We start from the raw sequence: 16,356 nt of genomic DNA on the forward strand, positions 1-16,356 counted from the left end.
GACAGAATGAACAAGATCTTTTTAACTTTAAAATAAAGACCTTGCTTATGAAATAGTGAGCCACTTGAAGATACATTAACAAAGGTCAAATTATCTCACATGTTCATACACGGTCTTGAGAGTTTCAATGCATCGCAGAGCTAAAGTCTAGGAGCACTTGATTCAGGAGGGTGGGGGGTGGAGAGGAGGATTGTGCAGTTACTAAGTCCTGAGGGTTCCTCAGAGGGGTCAACTTATTTGCGACTAAGTCCCTGCAGGTTCAGGGGCAATGGGAATCTGGCCTTCTGCCCTGAGACTGCTCACAATCTTGGTGGGGAGACAGAACCAAGGCCTGTGGAACTGGTAAATGTAATAATAGTAAGAACCAGTATCCAACAGAGTGGTCCAGTGGTGGTGGCCCATGAAAAATAATAGAAATTAGGAGAAGGAAGAGATCAGGTGAGCCAGAGACAGCAGGGAAGATCTCAGAGAGATGAATCAACACAATGAAAACTAAAGAAATTATAAGTGGTCAATGAGTGCGAGGGAAAACGAGGGGGCTGGTCTGTAGGAAGGTGAAAGACCACCGATTGACAACCCTCCAGACTGGGTTCTGCATGGATGCTTTGTACAGTGACCTGTTGCCAATGAGGAACCTGAGGTCTAGGCCTAGTTATTTAACCTAAGCCTGTTAGTTCTACAGCTGGGAAGCATGGCAACTGAGTTTCGTGTTGTTTCTCTAACTCCACAGCTTCTGTTCTTTCCAAAAGTGTTGATTGCACTGGGGAAGAATGGCAGATGAGGTTGTATAGACCACACTGTGGGAAGCTTGGAAGTCAGAAAGAAATGTCTATTCATGTCACGGTTGGGGCAAGTTCCTGGGAGGATGGAAATGCACCACTTGATCCCCCAAAGTGGAGCAGGAGAGCCTGCTCAGTTTTCATTGGATCTGATTGGTCCAATGAAGAAATAGTTAAAATCAAGTTAACGCTGATCGTCAACACTTATTGAGTGCTACCTCTCACCAGGCACTGCTCCAAGAACTGCGCATGCTCAAGACAACTCTGCAAGGGGGTTCCCATTATCGACCTGCATTTTACAGTGGGGCAACTGAGGCACAGAGAGGTCAAGTCACTTCCCCAGGGTGGCTTGGATGATATGTTGCAGGGTGGAGACAGCAGGCAGTCTGGTGAGAGTCGGGGCTCTGGAGGCATTTCATTTATATGCTTCTCATTAGGGAGGCTCTAGCCTAGTTAAAAGGCCATTCATTCATTCATTCATTCGATGATTAGTCAACCAGTATTCATTGAGCATCTACCAAGTGTCAAACAACACGCCAGCTGTGGGAATATGAGGCCGAGGAAGACTCCCTAACCTCATGGAGCGTACATGACAGTGAGGGCGCAGCTTATGAGGACTTACTTTATACCAGGACTGCCTACTTCATACACATCTGATAATTATCATTATCCCTCTTTTTTTTCCAGCTGGAAAATACAAAGGCTCAAGGGGGAAAAGTGAATTGCCAGGATCCCAGCCTGGGCCCCTCTCACTCAAATGCCCACCTGGACCCCTTGCCACCTCCAGTGTTCTCGGTGGTCCTTCGTCTCCCACCCACCCATCTGTAAGCTCTGGGTAATACTCTCTCTCAGGCATACTCCCTTCTGCATTCTCCTGTCCTTCCTGTTCATAGCCACGATGCTCAGATTTGAGTTTAGGAATTGGGTAAGCCAAGAGGTCTCTTAAGTCTCTATCCTCTTTCTATTACATGAAATGTCAGGACGAAGGTTTCTGCCTACTAAAAGGAGAGAATCACATCCTTCGTCTCCTTGGACACTGTCAGTTTCCCCAAGGGGCCCTTGGGATACTCACTATTCATCCATTATTCACAAATATTTATTAAGTACCTATTCTGTGCCAGCCACCATGGTTGGTACACAATGCTTGGCACACAAATTTGCCTGGTGCACAAATGCTTGGTACACCATGCTTGGTACATAAATTTAACCTGACTCCTGTCTTAAGAAGCTTTATCTGTATTTTAAATGTTTGTAGTTTGGTGGAACAGATGGCTGGTCTTGCAAATTGAGTCAAAAACTGTCTTGTGTGGCGAGGCAGGACTGAGGAGCTGCCATCATAAGCCGTGTGCTTGCTGCAAGCTGTGTTTCTTCTGGCTGGTTGGCCCTGAGTCTCCTGGAGATTGACCACGAGGATATCAAGTCAGCATTTAACAGGGCACAAAGGCCAAGACTGGGAGACATCCCAGGAAATTGGGGAAAGTTAACATGTGGAGAGGGGAAGAGTGGTAGGCACCTTGAAAGACCCGAAAACTCGCAGTACCGCCAATGCTACTTCGGGCTGCTGGAGCTCCCCTGGGCAGGAGCTGGAAACAGGGCTCTTAACGGCCGTGATATTCTCATTTGAAAGAAGAGGTGCTTTTGATGCCTGACATCCAGAGCTCTTTCTCTAATCTCTGTTTATAATTTAAATTCCTGTGCACAGTGTCCTTATGAAGCCCCTGCTATTCCATCATGAGGGTGAGAGAGTGGCCCTCAGTCCCAGGAGAAGAGCAAGGACAAATAAAGGAAGGAACCACCACGGCCTGGGCTTCTTACTCCCCCTCCCCAGCCTCTCTGGCTGACAACAGCTGCTGCCCCCAGCCTGCAGGCACATACCTTCACACCGCAGCACAGCGCTGTTCCAGACCACACTGCCCTCCTTCAGGACACAGGTGATGGTCTCTGAGCCCTGAGTCCCAAGGAAGCCTTCATCACAGAGGAAGGAGATGGAGCTGCCCAGCTGGAGGCTGTCCCCAAACCGTTTGCCATTTACTGGAACACCAGGATCCGGGCACTCATTGTGTCGGAAGGCTGTGTAGATGGAGTTCAAGGACAAGATCAGACACTGCTGGAGTAGAGAAGAATCCTCAAAGAAAACAAGCTTCCTTGGGATGGTAAACCCTAGAACTCCACCTCCTCCCCAAGAACTTGCCACGTTGGAGAGCTAGACATCCTAGGACCTGGCCATCAAGCAGGTGCTCATTAAACTTGATTTCCTGCCTTCCCGAACACCTAATCCCACCACTGCATTCTAATAGACATTTATAGATCAGGCAGTAAGCTAAGTGTTTCTGCTGTTAGCTCACTTACACTATATAATGATTCTATGAAGTGGATCTTGTTACTCTACTTTACAAATGAAGAAACTGAGGCTCAGTGTGGTTAATGAGCTGATCTGTCTCCTCAATGTCAAATCCATTCCACATTTCCCTAACTTCAGACAGTTATGGGATCATTTCTGCCTGAGGTGAGCTGGACTCTCAATCCTGTGATGCTAATAGACTCTAAGCATCATAAAGGAGGTGCCCTAGAATTAACCCTGTCTGAAGCTATTTCCTTTATTTCCTTGCCTATTGACAGGGCTGCCTCTCACTCTACCCAGGCAATTGATAATGCAAAGAGTGGAGAGAGGACAGAGTCAGAACGCTGCAGATTTAATCGTGCTTTGCCTCTTATTCGTTACATGGTCCTGGACAACTTATGCAATCCTGATGAGCCTTAGTTTCCTGACTGATAATATGGAGACCATCCTTCACCTGCAGGGTCATTCTGAGATAGAAATAAAATGAAAGTTGATGTGAATGTGAGAGTGGCGAGTGTTTGGTGCAGCACGTGACAGATTGTAAGTGCTAATTGAAGATGAGTTCCCTTCCTTCTTCCCTCCTCTGCATGGGAAGATACTCTTTCCTGCTCGGTCTCTACCAAGCACATTCCCTGCCTTCCTCCAGCAGGGGTGTCACAGTTCTCTCACTAAATGTCTCTGAAGCCAGGCTCTATTTGCACCCCTATTGTTCTGAGGGTGGCAACTTTCCAGTGGAGACCAGGATCTAAGGCTGCATGGGTATAGGCTACTTGAAAAAAAAATTTCTAGGCCTCTGAAATTCCCTAGTAATAGAAACACTTGCACATTCAGAAACAGCAGTGACCCTGGAGACTGTTGGATCTTGCTAGAGGCAAGAAGCCTGCAAACCTGACCCTTCCCATTGCAGATGGAGTCTCTGATGTGGAAATGACTGTGATGATCCCATGCAGGCCTTCAGCTGAGTGCCCAATACCCTTCCATTTGAACGCCTAGGTCAGCCCAGACTTGAGTCTCCCAACCTTTCTTTGTTGAAAACTATGACCATGAAGTCACCCTGACATTTAGAAATATGGTGTGGGAAAAAAAAAGTGATGCCTGGGGCCTAGAAGTCCAGGCATTTTTCTTTCAAACCCATCAGTCATACACATGCAGGCACAGATACACACACCCACATATGAACACACACACGCACGTACACACATACACACATAAATGCACAAAGCAGGAATATGGAGCTATTTCCAACATCTGGGAGCAAAAGCTCTGAGTCAAGGACCCACTTCTCCCTGTGTTCCTTTCCAGACCTCAGTTTTCTGGCATGTGAAAGGGGTAGATCTTGCTTTATGGAGCTTTTGCTGTGAGGCTTCCAGTGATGACTATTGAGTGCTCAGCACCAGGTTCAGCCCATAGTAGGCGCTTAATAAATGGCAGCTACTGTCATCATTGTTCATCACGTTCCATGTGGAAGAAGAATTAGCCTTGTTCCCAGGAGTTCTAGGGGTGGAGGTAGGATCACTGATCCTTGTTACAGGGACACAGATGTGCCTGCTAGCTATGGAGAGAGCTGTCTGAGGCGGCAAGCTCCCTGACACTGGGCAAATTCAAGCTCAGCCTCAGTGATCATCAGTCAGGATGTAGGAGGAGATTAAAGTCCTGTGGGAGAGACTACACTAATTCCCTGACACTTGGCCATAGATGACTGTTTCACTGACTGCATCCAGATTGCCTCAGAAGCCTACCAAAAATGTAGATTCTGGGGCCCCATCCCTTTAGTGATTCTAATTCAGCAGGTCTAGGATGTGACCCAGATTCTTAAAAATCATTTCTATCAATCCGTCCAACTGTCTATTTGTATAAATGCAGGAAAACTATCTGATATCTGTAATAGCATCCATCAATTGTTAGCAAGGATCATTTCTGGCTAGGGGGGTTTTGGGTGGTGGTTAACATCTCTCCTTTGACCTGTCCCGTTTTTTGAATATTTACATATTGGGTATGTATCATTTTTACAATGGTAGAGAAACCTTGGAAAGAAATATGAGTAAGACCTATCCTCAGATTAGTCTGCTGCTCTCAAGATGAAGCTCAGCCCCTGGGCCACCAGCTGCCTCCTCTCCCAAGTTCCCGCTCAGTTTCCACACCTGCTGCAAACCTAGAGTTCTCGGCCCTCACCATCCTGGATACGTGTGCTCTCCAGGATACCTCTTATCCCTGTTCTTCTCACTCCGCCAGGGCAAGAAAAAGCATTTACTCATTCATGGATCCCTCCATTCTGTAAACATTTGTTGATCCTTAGCACACACCAGGCCCTGTGCTGGGCCGAGGGATATAAAGATAAGGAATGCATCCTCGCCCCTTTCTAGTATGAAGCAGCATGGTCAGTGCTAGACTAGGAAGGTTAGGAAAGACAGAACTAGGCTCTCACCCTGCTTCTTCCTGCCCACAGGGGATGAAACAGGAATCCCCTGGAGGAGACATGCCCTGAGAAGGTTCATTGTGTCCTAAAGAAGAGTGGTGAGGGGAATGGAATGGGCTTTACCTGGCTGCGGATCCCAAATGGCCCACCAGGTAGCACCTAATGTCTTCATTCCAACTGGAATCCAGAGATAGGTGGAAAACAGAGGCAAGGCCTTTATGCCAAGGGTGGGAATGGGGGTTGGGAGATCAGTATGTGTTTGTGGGCATGGGGCACAGCTTGCACTGGGGACTTGCCCTTCATAAGCAGCCTCTGGGAAAGGATCTAGTTAATTGCTCAGATGGACCCACCTCCAGTCACACTTGACTGTCATCAGCCAAGTCCATTGGATTTATAGCTTCTTATGACCTGATAACCACTTCTTGCTATCTTTGGTGGCTTGCTATTTCTAGTCTCCAAGCTTCTGCACCCCTGCCCCAACCCCCTCTGTAACCACGAGATACAGAAATAAAAATAATCACTGCAGAGTTTAGGTTGCTTCTAGGGAAGGGGCCCAGGATTGAAACTGGAGGTGGCAACTTTCAGATGATGGCCCTGAGAGGGGCTATGAGGAAAGTCCCTAAGAGTTGTCCCCAATAAGTCTGGGAGCCCAACAGAAGTGTTGCTCCAAAGCTGTGATTCTGATTTGACTATGGGAATGGGAACTGGGCAAAGCAAAGTGAGCAGCCCTGCCAGGAATGCAGAGGTCAGCAGCAGGCGGGCATTCAGGGTTTTGGGAGAGCACCTCAGAGAGGGCATCAGGAACGAATGAGAATGATAGAGGCTTTCTTTCTCTTGGACTCTCCCTAGTTCTGGCTGGGTCTTGTAGGATGGGGAAGGTTGGGGCAAAAATGAGGTTCCAGGCTCCTTTTACATTATGTATCACAACTATGGGAGATAAATGCCCTTCAGAGAGGGACTTTCAGAAAAGAGCACCCTGCCTGGCAGCCAGTGCTTTATGCCCTTTCTTGGTCATGCTGGGAGCTCCATGCCTGGGCACTGCAGCCCTGCAATGCTCTGGGAACTACCCCATCCACATCCCTTCCTCCCTCCATGGGAACACCTTCAATCATCTTCGGAGGCAGACATTCAGAGGGAGGGCCAGCTGGTGACAGAGGGAGGACTCACTGGTAAAGGTGATGTTGAAGCCCCTCTTCCCTGTGGAGTGGTCAGTCTGGAACTCGAGACGGGCCACGTGGCCACTGCTTGTGATGGAGGAGGGAAGCTGGTTTCCTGAGAAGGTGCCCAGGACGGGCGCCTCGGCGGTGGCCCCATCCTTGATGACCAGAAAATCAAACTGAGGCTCCACGTCAATGTCGTTGAAGGCCAGGTGGATGCGGCTCTCAGGCCTGGCCAGGATGAGCCAGACACAGTGGAGGTGGTTGCCGTAGTCTTCTGGGTAGTTGGGAGACAGGACAATCCCAGATGGGCTGGTGAAGTTGAAGAAGCAGGAGACTGCAAGAGAAGAGCAGTGGAGGTCACTAAGCATCCCCAACATATTCTGCCTAAGCCACTGAGGGCTGGCAGGGGGAACATCTTAGTCTAAAAAGCAATAGAAAGAAAGAGTGGCACAAGGGTTGGGCTGGACTGGCTGGGCTCTGAGTTCCAGGTGAGGAGACATGCTGGGCTCCATGCTGGACTTAGCAATGGATAGGGCCCCTTTGGCAAAAGGCAGACATGGCAGAACTGGTCTTCTCTTGGCCCCTCTCCCCTGGTCAGCACGCCCACCTAGGCAGTGTCCTCGTGCTTTGGGTCCCTTGGGTGGGACAAAGCCATAACTCAAGCCTAAGTGTAGAGTCACAGTCCCTGACCTCTTTCAGCTGGGTTTGCAGCAGAAGGAAAGGACACTGCTTAATGACACAGCGATGCTAATTTCCCAGGCGGTAACCGGGTAGAAACAGTCCAGGACCATTCGTCTCCTTCAAACATTTTTGATGGGAAAATGATAGGTGTGCCATGGGATTCTGACAACCCCAAGATACCACACTATGCTGAAGAGATGCCAGGAGCACCATCTTTCAGAGACCAAAGCTTCTGAAGAAACTGGGGGAGGGAGGTGACAGCGTCCATTATGATCCCCATCCACGTCCTGTTCTCTCTCCCCTATTTCACCCTAAGGGTCCACCCTTCTAAAAACCCTTATTTTAAGCCATTTTCATGCCAACTACTAGCAGACCCTGGAATAAGAATAGGCAAAGAAAGTGCTATAAATGAGAAAACAAACAAATACTAACACAAAATTATAAAAGAAAATAATAAAATGGAAAAAAATTGCAATGCCTATGACACAGGAAAAAATATCAATATTGAATTAGAATCTTTATCTAAGAACATCACCAAGATGAGTAAAGAGAGTGCTTAGAGATTCATATGAAAGAAAATAGAATTAATACGACAACACAGTCCATTTCAATAGAAAAAAATATACAATCCAGTATTGTTGAGGCTTCACGGAATCTCATACATGCATTTACTGCCAATTGCAGAGCAAAACTGATATGATCCTTTTTGAAGGGAGTATATAAGTTCTTAACCAGAGCCACAAAACTACTCAAAGACTGACTCAGTAATCTCTAGGAATTAATTCAAAAGAAAAGAGCAACCTAGCCAAAGATGTTTACAATGACATAATTTTATTATAGAGGAAAAATGCGAACAAACTATATGTCAGCCCAATAATGTGAGGTAAATTATAGCCTTTAATGTGATGCAGTTTGAGTGCAATCATTAAAGTGATAAATATGACCCTGTAGAAAGAATGTTAAACACAATTTTAAATAACGCAGTAGATCATAAAATTATATGCATGCTTTTGATTATAGCTATTAAATATTTGTTTATATATGGATAAAGACTGGACATGAGTCCCCAAATAAAAACTGTATCAGGGTCATAGGCATTCAAAATGAAACAACATTTAATTTTGCTGATTGCAAAAATGCTGTAGGTTCATTCTAAACATCTTTTAATATATACAAGTAAGAAGAAGGTAATTCCATATATGGATAAACATTTAAGTCCATTTATAACATTTATATAGATGTTTGGTGTTAATTAAATTGATATGTAAGTGAGTAAAATATTAGACTTACTAAATGTAATGATGCTAAGATGAAAAATAATAAAATCATGTTTGCCAAAGGGGGAAAAAAACATCAAACAAAATAATTGGTGACTCCTTGTGATGAGTTTAGTCCTGATTCTCCCTGACTCTGCCCAGCTCCCCCTTTTTTTTCTGCATGAAGTATTTCTTTTCCAGTCTGCAGCTGTAAAAGCCCTCGTATGCAATTCAGCAAAGTAAGCCTAGTTCCTAAGACACATTCAGTCTCATCCCTGTAATCCATGTATATTTTAAGTATAGAAAGAATTCGAGCCAAGGGGAGAGAAGGACATGAAAAAGCTTTTAGGTAACGCAAGATCTAGTTAATGGCAATTATTATTATAGATTATTGAGGGTTTACTAAGAGTAGACACCATTCTAAGCACTTTCATCAATTAATCAATGTAACTGTCACTATAACGCTACGAGGTAGGTATTGTTATTAACCCCATTTAAAGATCAAGACACTGAGGCACACAGAGGTTAAGTAATGCAGGACCAGTAAATGGTAGCGCCAAGGCCAAATCAATGAGCCTGACTCTAGAGACCAAGTTCTTACTAACTCCCCAGTGCTGTCTCTCAGTATGATAATAACACTTCCCACTGGGCCTATGTGACCGTGGAGTCTTAGAAGGTGTTCCTCGAATCTGCTGAAGATTCATCTGTCAACTTGAAATATTACATTAGCACTGAATTGGGGGTCTCTAGGCTGGACATGGATGCCCCCACACAGCCATCTTATCTCCAGCTTTGTGGGAGTTCAGTTGGGAACATAATGCAAATAACGAGGGATCAAAACCGAAAGGCAAAGACCTTGAAGACAGAGGGGGCAAATCACAGGGCCTGCTGAGCAAGTCCAAGGCAGATGAAGACAAAGAAAGGTGCTACAGTTTCAGAGGGAAGATGGTCAGGGGTACTGTGAGTATGTGAGCAAATAAATTCGCTGCAGAGGAGTATTTAATTAATAAGGCCTGAGCCCCTCTCCCCCTCTCCATCACTCTATCAGTGTATTATTTTTTCTCTAGAACGTTTTTACCAGGATTGTCATGTTGCAAAGCTCCAGGGGCACCATTTTGGAATTTGAGCAGCTATATATGATAGCTCTGCTTATCATTCTCTAAAATTATCTTGTTTACATGTTTAGCTGTTGATGATCAGTCCCTCCCTCTCCCCAACGCATACACAGATCTTTCATGAGAGCAGAAATCTCATCTGATTCTGCTGACTCCCTAGTGGCTCCCACAATGCCTGGCACATCGTGGGTGCTCAACCAATATTTGCTGAATGAATCAATGAGTACCTAATGGTTGAAACCATTCTGAAAGAAGGTGACATGAACATGTGGCCTCATAACCCCATCCCACTCCAAACCTCAACCAACAGATTGACCAAAGTCTGTACAAATATTAATAGATGGATACCTGTGTCAACTCTGGAAAACAGAGAAAAATACTGTGCTGTAATCCTTCATGTATTTATCTTAGACATAGTACAGATGTGCCCCGGAATAATTTACAGTGGAAAAGGGTATGAATGAGCCAAGCTGTTAAACAGTAGAGGCAACAGAAAGCTGCTCTTAAATATCAAAGGCCTCAAAAAAGTCCTATTTACATCCACTCAAAGACGTCTCCTATCCAACCTAGAGATGAATTTAAACAACAAACTCAAGTAGGATAAAGTTGTGGTTAACAAAAAGCATAAACAAAGATTGACAATGAGCAAATAAAGCAATATGGTGATGAATTTAAATAATTTCTGTAAACATAGTTATAAAATGAAATGCAAGTGTAACAAATATTCCTTGAAACAGAAAATATAAGACATTATTCCTGCCTAACCTCAGGGTAGAATATTCCAGATTATACTGACACAAAGAGTAAAGTTGGAGCAAGGAGATATGCTAATTTGCTCGTCTTGCGAGAAATCCTGTTTTGTAGTTTCTGTAGTTAATTAGAGAAATATAGGTTGGAGCATGCTTTTAAAGATGTTAGGTGTAATTAGTAATAGAATATGAAATAGCTTATCTTCAAAATTACCAAAGGGGAAAAAGCAAAGCAGTCAGTTTAGGGAGGAAAAAAGAAATTCAAAGGAAACAACAAGGAAGCATGCGGTAGGGGGGTTGTAACATAAGATGCTTTAAAAAAGATAAAACATCATTTATGACAATAAATGTCTACAGGTTAATCTCCTAGTAACACCATATAACCCTCTCTTTGGGACAAAACACACAGCTAAGAGACAGTGACTCTGAATACTCAAAAGTAAAGGAATAGGCCAAGATAGCTCAGGCTTTACATTAGAAGAGTGTTGTAATTTATCAATACAAGTCTCAAATATTCCTATTTAATTGGTGGACTGGGCTCAGGGCATCACCGATTTTAAAAAGTTCCCCAGGTGACCCCAAATTGCAGTCAGGGTTTGAGAACTACTGGTGGAGGCAAATGTGAACAACAGAAAAGGAATTTTAATATTAATATCAGATCCTTGGATATTATATTACACCTGACTCTTGGATGATCCTTCTCTTATGCCAAGAGTTTTCTGGACAGCTACCAAGAGACATTTCTTATTATACCTGGAAGGAGACAGGGCTGATAAACTGACACTCTTAGAACAAGAATGTGGCCTTATAAAGCTGTCTTCCATCTCAAGAGAGTACTCAGACCTGTTACCACAAGGGCAGGAAGAGGAAGTGTGCATTGTTCTACAAAGATCTAATCTTTGTTGCTCTGGAAAATTATGTATGCATGTTGTATTGTAATATTTCTGTAAGAGAATAGGAAGAGCCTGCTTCTCAGTGTCTCAAATGAGGGATTTTTAAAAAAGTTGTAATTGGATCTCATCACCATCAATCACCCAGGTTAAAAGAGGGAGATCAGGTACCTTCCTCCTTCAGAGTAGTGACCAGGCTGTGCTCATGGATCTTGACCTTGACTAAACTTTTAAGTTAGAAGCTTCAGATTGTTGACAAATAATAAAGGTGGGAAACTTATTAACAAGTAGATGTGTAATTACTGTGCATAATGTTAGGTTATTTTTAACATGAGCTTGAGTAGAAAATAAAAGGGGCTTGTTGAAGACCCCTCTTTTATTGTGTTTTTCTTTTGGTGTTGTCACCAAACAAAGAGAGTTTTCAATAGTCCTGATAGAGACCTAAAATAAAAACCAAATATCATATTTAAAACATGGATAATGAGTCCATTCCGAAATAAAGATATGACAGTTATAATACTTTATTCTCAAAGCATGAAAAGAGACAAAATAAAATACACTAACCTGAAATCAAGATCAAGACAAAAAGGATCTGAAAATATTATGAGTGTGTATATTATATGAAACTGTGTAGTCTTCAAACAAGGAATGCAACCTTCTTTACAGGTGCCCATGGACTATTTCAAAATTGACCTTACATTAGGCTATAAGAAAATCCCCATAAATTCTACCACAATACAAAAACTGTTGGGCCACATTTTCTGTTCACAGTACAGATAAACTAGACATCAATAAGAAAAGAACAAGGAAAAATCCATAATCACTTTAAAATTCTTAAAACTCTTTCCAAATAAGTTCCTGAGTTCAATGAGGAAACAAAGCTGTCAATACAGACTTCTTATAATGATGATGATACTAGACCAAAGCTGTAGTAAGGAGAAAATTCATAGCTTTATTCATGATTAAACAATAAAGAAATAAAATAAGTGCAATTAGTGTTTATACTTAAAAAGTTACCAAAAGACTAACTAAACATGATTAAGAAGAGAAGAGATAATAAACTTAGAAAAGATGAAAACAGAAAAAAAATTGGCTTCTGAAGAGATCATTACAAATTTCTGATTGGTCTGCTCAATAAGTAGAAATAGAAAAGATAAATGTACATAGAGATAGGAGGCTATAATAACACTAAGGTGATAATCCAACTATAAAAGAATACTAAACATAACATATGAAATACAGATAAGATGGAGAATTTCCTAGAGAAATTTGAATTACAAACATTAGCATGAAGGGAAAAACATGAGGAAACTGGAAAATACTTAGTGGGTAGGTAGTTTCATGGCCAGTGCTTCAAAACTGTAAACAAACTTGTAACAGCCATGCTATTTAAATTGATTTTGATATAATATTCCCATAACAATATGTATGATACATACACAATCATATCCACCAACACAATGACACACCTACAGTATAAAAAATCCTTCATGCAAAGTGCTAGAAAATCAAATTCAGCCCTACAACAATGAGCCAACATGACCAATATAACAAAAACAACAAAACTGTACTGATAGGCAGAAAAATATTTTTTTAATGGAGAGACAAACTATGTTCCTGGGTGAAAAATTCATATTACTAAGATGAAAAGTGTCCTAAATCATGGTACAAATTTAACACAATTCCAGGCAAGATCTTTTTTTTTCTGGAACTTAAAACCATTGCAAGATACATCCGTTGGTAAACAGGTGAAAACAGCCAAGCTCTCCTTGAGACAGATAAGGAATAATAGCATATAAGGTGCTAGTTGGCATTCTGAGAGCTTCCTGTATCTTAACTCATTAACTCTCACAGCAACCCTCTGAGATGGGTACTATTATTAACCTACTTCACAGAGACAGACACTGAGTCCAAACGTTAAATTAACCTGCCCATAGTCATACAATCACTGTAGATGATAGAGCCGGGAAGATGAACCAGTCAGGCCAGTACCAGAGCCCAAGCTCTCAACCATGACACCTACTTCCTCCCAGTGGAGGAAGAGCTTGCCAACCCAGATATTAAATACTAAAACATATTATAAAGCTGTAATAATATAATTTATACCATATTGACTTCAAAAGAGAGATCAACAGAGCTGTAAAAGAAAGTCCAGAAAAGGAAATAAAAATACATGATGAAGGGGGCTTTTCAGATTAGCAGAGAGAGGGTTGATTGATCAATGCATGATGCTAGAACAAATGGCTAGCCAGTTACTGACAAGATTAGATCCACACTTCATTCCATGTACTAGAGAAGTCCTAGAAGAAAATATAAGGAATATTTGTACAATGTTGGAGGTAAGGAAAGACTTTATTATTATTACACTAAAATTAGAAATTGTAAGGGAAATGTTAAACTACAGAAATGGAAGGTTTTAGATTTCAAAAATCACCATAAACAAAAGCTGAATAATGAGAGACGAATGGAGAGAAAATATGTTCAAGTTACTACATTTAAATATTTACTATGCTTCATTGATAAAGAATTGGAATTTGATAGAAAGATGTACACTCAACTTAGAAACATTGGCCAAGGAAGTTAAGAGGCAACCAACAAAGAATAAATAAAGAGGTGAGAAATTGGCTAATAAAGAGGTGAGAAAACATATAATGTTATTAGAAAACAAAAACTTAAAACAACAGAGCTATTGAGTTGGCAAAACAAAAAAAGATGGCGTGGAACTTTTTGAGAGAAAGGAGACAAGCTGGCAGGGCAGATAGGGACCAAGCAGTCAAGAGGTAGGAGGAAACACAGGAGAGTGGTGTCATACAGACAAAGAAAGAGGGTTTCCAGAAGGAGGAAGGGCCATCTGTTTTGACAGCCTGCTGAGTGCCATGTATCATCTTGGCTGAAAATGATCCACTGGGTTTCAGCAACACGAGACTCATTGGTGAGTTTGGTGAGAGCAATTTCAGAGATGTAGTGGACTCAGAAGTCAGAATGGAGGGGGGTAACAGGGTACTGGGAGGTGAGAAATGAACATAGCAAGGGTACATGGACATCCTGCTACAGAAGTTTGGGTATGAAAGAGACTTAGAGAACCTGCAAGGAGATGAGGGTGTGAAGAAAGATGCTTTTTATTTATTATTATTACTGAGACAGAGTCTCACTTTGTTGCCATGCTGGAGTGCAGTGGCACAATCTTGGCTCACTGTAACTTCCGCCTCCTGGGTTCAAGCGATTCTCCTGTCTCAGCCTCCTGAGTAGCTGGGACTACAGGTGTGTGCTACCACGCCCAGCTAATTTTTTTTTTTTTTTGTATTTTTAGTAGAGATGGGGTTTCACCATGTTGGCCAGGATGGTCTTGATCTTTTGACCTTGTGATCTGCCTGCCTTGGCCTCCCAAAATGCTGGGATTACAGGCCTGAGCCACTGTGCCCAGCCAATATGTTTTTTTGTTTTTGTTTTTGTTTTTGTTTTTAGATGAGAGCATCCTGAGAAAATTTCAATGTTGATGGAATGCAACTTGCAGAAGGAAAGTGGCTGAAGAGTTAGCAGCAGGAGGAAGAATATGAAGCATAAGGTTATTGAAAAGGTGAAAGGTGAGGAAGAATTTATAGCTAAATGTATTAAACAGTGGATTGCAACCCATTATTAGCTGGTCATAAATTTCATGTTAAGAAACAAAACAAACAAAAAACAACAACAAAAAATATAGTTTGGTTTTTTGTCTCCTCCAAATCTCAGGTTGAAATGTAATCCCCAATGTTCGAGGTGGGGCCTGGTGGGACTCATGGGGGCAGATCCCTCTTGAATGGCTTAGTGCCATCCCCTTGGTGATAAATGAATTTCTGTGCTGGTAGTTCACATGAAATCTGGTTTCTTAAAGAGTGTGGTGCCCCCACCCTACCTTGCTCCCCCTTTCACCATATGATATACTGACTTCCTTTTGCCTTCTACCATGACTGTAAGCCTCCTGAGACCCTCACCAGGAGCTGAGCAGATGTTGGTGCCATGCCTGTACAGCCTGCAGAACCATGAGCCAAATCAAACCTCTTTTCTTTATAAATTACCTAGCCTCAAGTATTTATAGAAATACAAGAAACGGCTAACACAGAAAATTGGTACAAGGGGTGTGGGACGTTACTATAAGATACCTGATGATGTGGAAGCAGCTTTGGAACTGGGTAACAAGGATAGATTGAAAGAGTTTGAAGGTCTCAGAAGAAGACAAGAAAATGAGGGAAAGTTTGTGATTTCTTAGAGACTGTTTAAATGGTTGTCACCAAAATGCTGATAGAAATATGGACAGTGAAGACCAGGCTAACAGGTCTCAGATGGAAAGGAGAAACTTATTGGGAATTGGTGTAAAGGTCACCCTTGCTGCTCTCTAGCAAATAACTTGGCTGCATTAAGTCCATATCCTAGGGCTTTTTGCAAGTTTGAACTTAAGAGTGATTACCTAGGGTATCTGATGGAAAAAATTTCTAAGCAGTGAAGCATTCAAGAATTAGCATGGCGCCGGGCGCGGTGGCTCAAGCCTGTAATCCCAGCACTTTGGGAGGCAGAGATGGGCGGATCACGAGGTCAGGAGATTGAGACCATCCTGGCTAACCCGGTGAAACCCTGTCTCTACTAAAAAAATACAAAAAACTAGCCGGGCGAGGTGGCGGGCACCTGTAGTCCCAGCTACTTGGGAGGCTGAGGCAGGAGAATGGCGTGAACCCGGGAGGCAGAGCTTGCAGTGAGCTGAGATCCGGCCACTGCACTCCAGCCTGGGTGACAGAGCGAGACTCTGTCTCAAAAAAAAAAAAAAAAAAGAATTAGCATTGTTGCTTCTAACAGCCCATGATCAGACACAGGAGCAAAGGGATGACTTAAAGTTGGAACTTATATTTGGAAGAGAAGAAAAACATAAAAATTTGGAAAATTTGCAGCCTGGCCCTGTGGTAAAGAAAGAATCTAAGCAGTCTGTAAAGCAACCACT

The 16,356-nt window shown here is 42.7% G+C and overlaps 1 protein-coding gene across 7 annotated transcripts in view; it reads right to left on the reverse strand.

The window, feature by feature from the left end:
- The window catches only part of CSMD2 (CUB and Sushi multiple domains 2), a 649,640-nt gene that overhangs the window by 218,516 nt on the left and 414,768 nt on the right, over positions 1-16,356 (reverse strand). For all 7 annotated transcript variants that reach the window (XM_021939191.2, XM_021939203.2, XM_031666818.1 and 4 more), the window contains 2 exons: positions 6,704-7,030; positions 2,655-2,849 (listed from right to left, as the gene is read on the reverse strand). In XM_021939191.2, coding sequence (XP_021794883.2) covers positions 2,655-2,849; positions 6,704-7,030 — 522 coding nt within the window. The remainder of the gene's footprint in view (positions 1-2,654; positions 2,850-6,703; positions 7,031-16,356) is intronic.

Source organism: Papio anubis, chromosome 1 (assembly GCF_008728515.1).
Source record: "Papio anubis isolate 15944 chromosome 1, Panubis1.0, whole genome shotgun sequence".
Taxonomy (NCBI): Eukaryota; Metazoa; Chordata; class Mammalia; order Primates; family Cercopithecidae; genus Papio; species Papio anubis.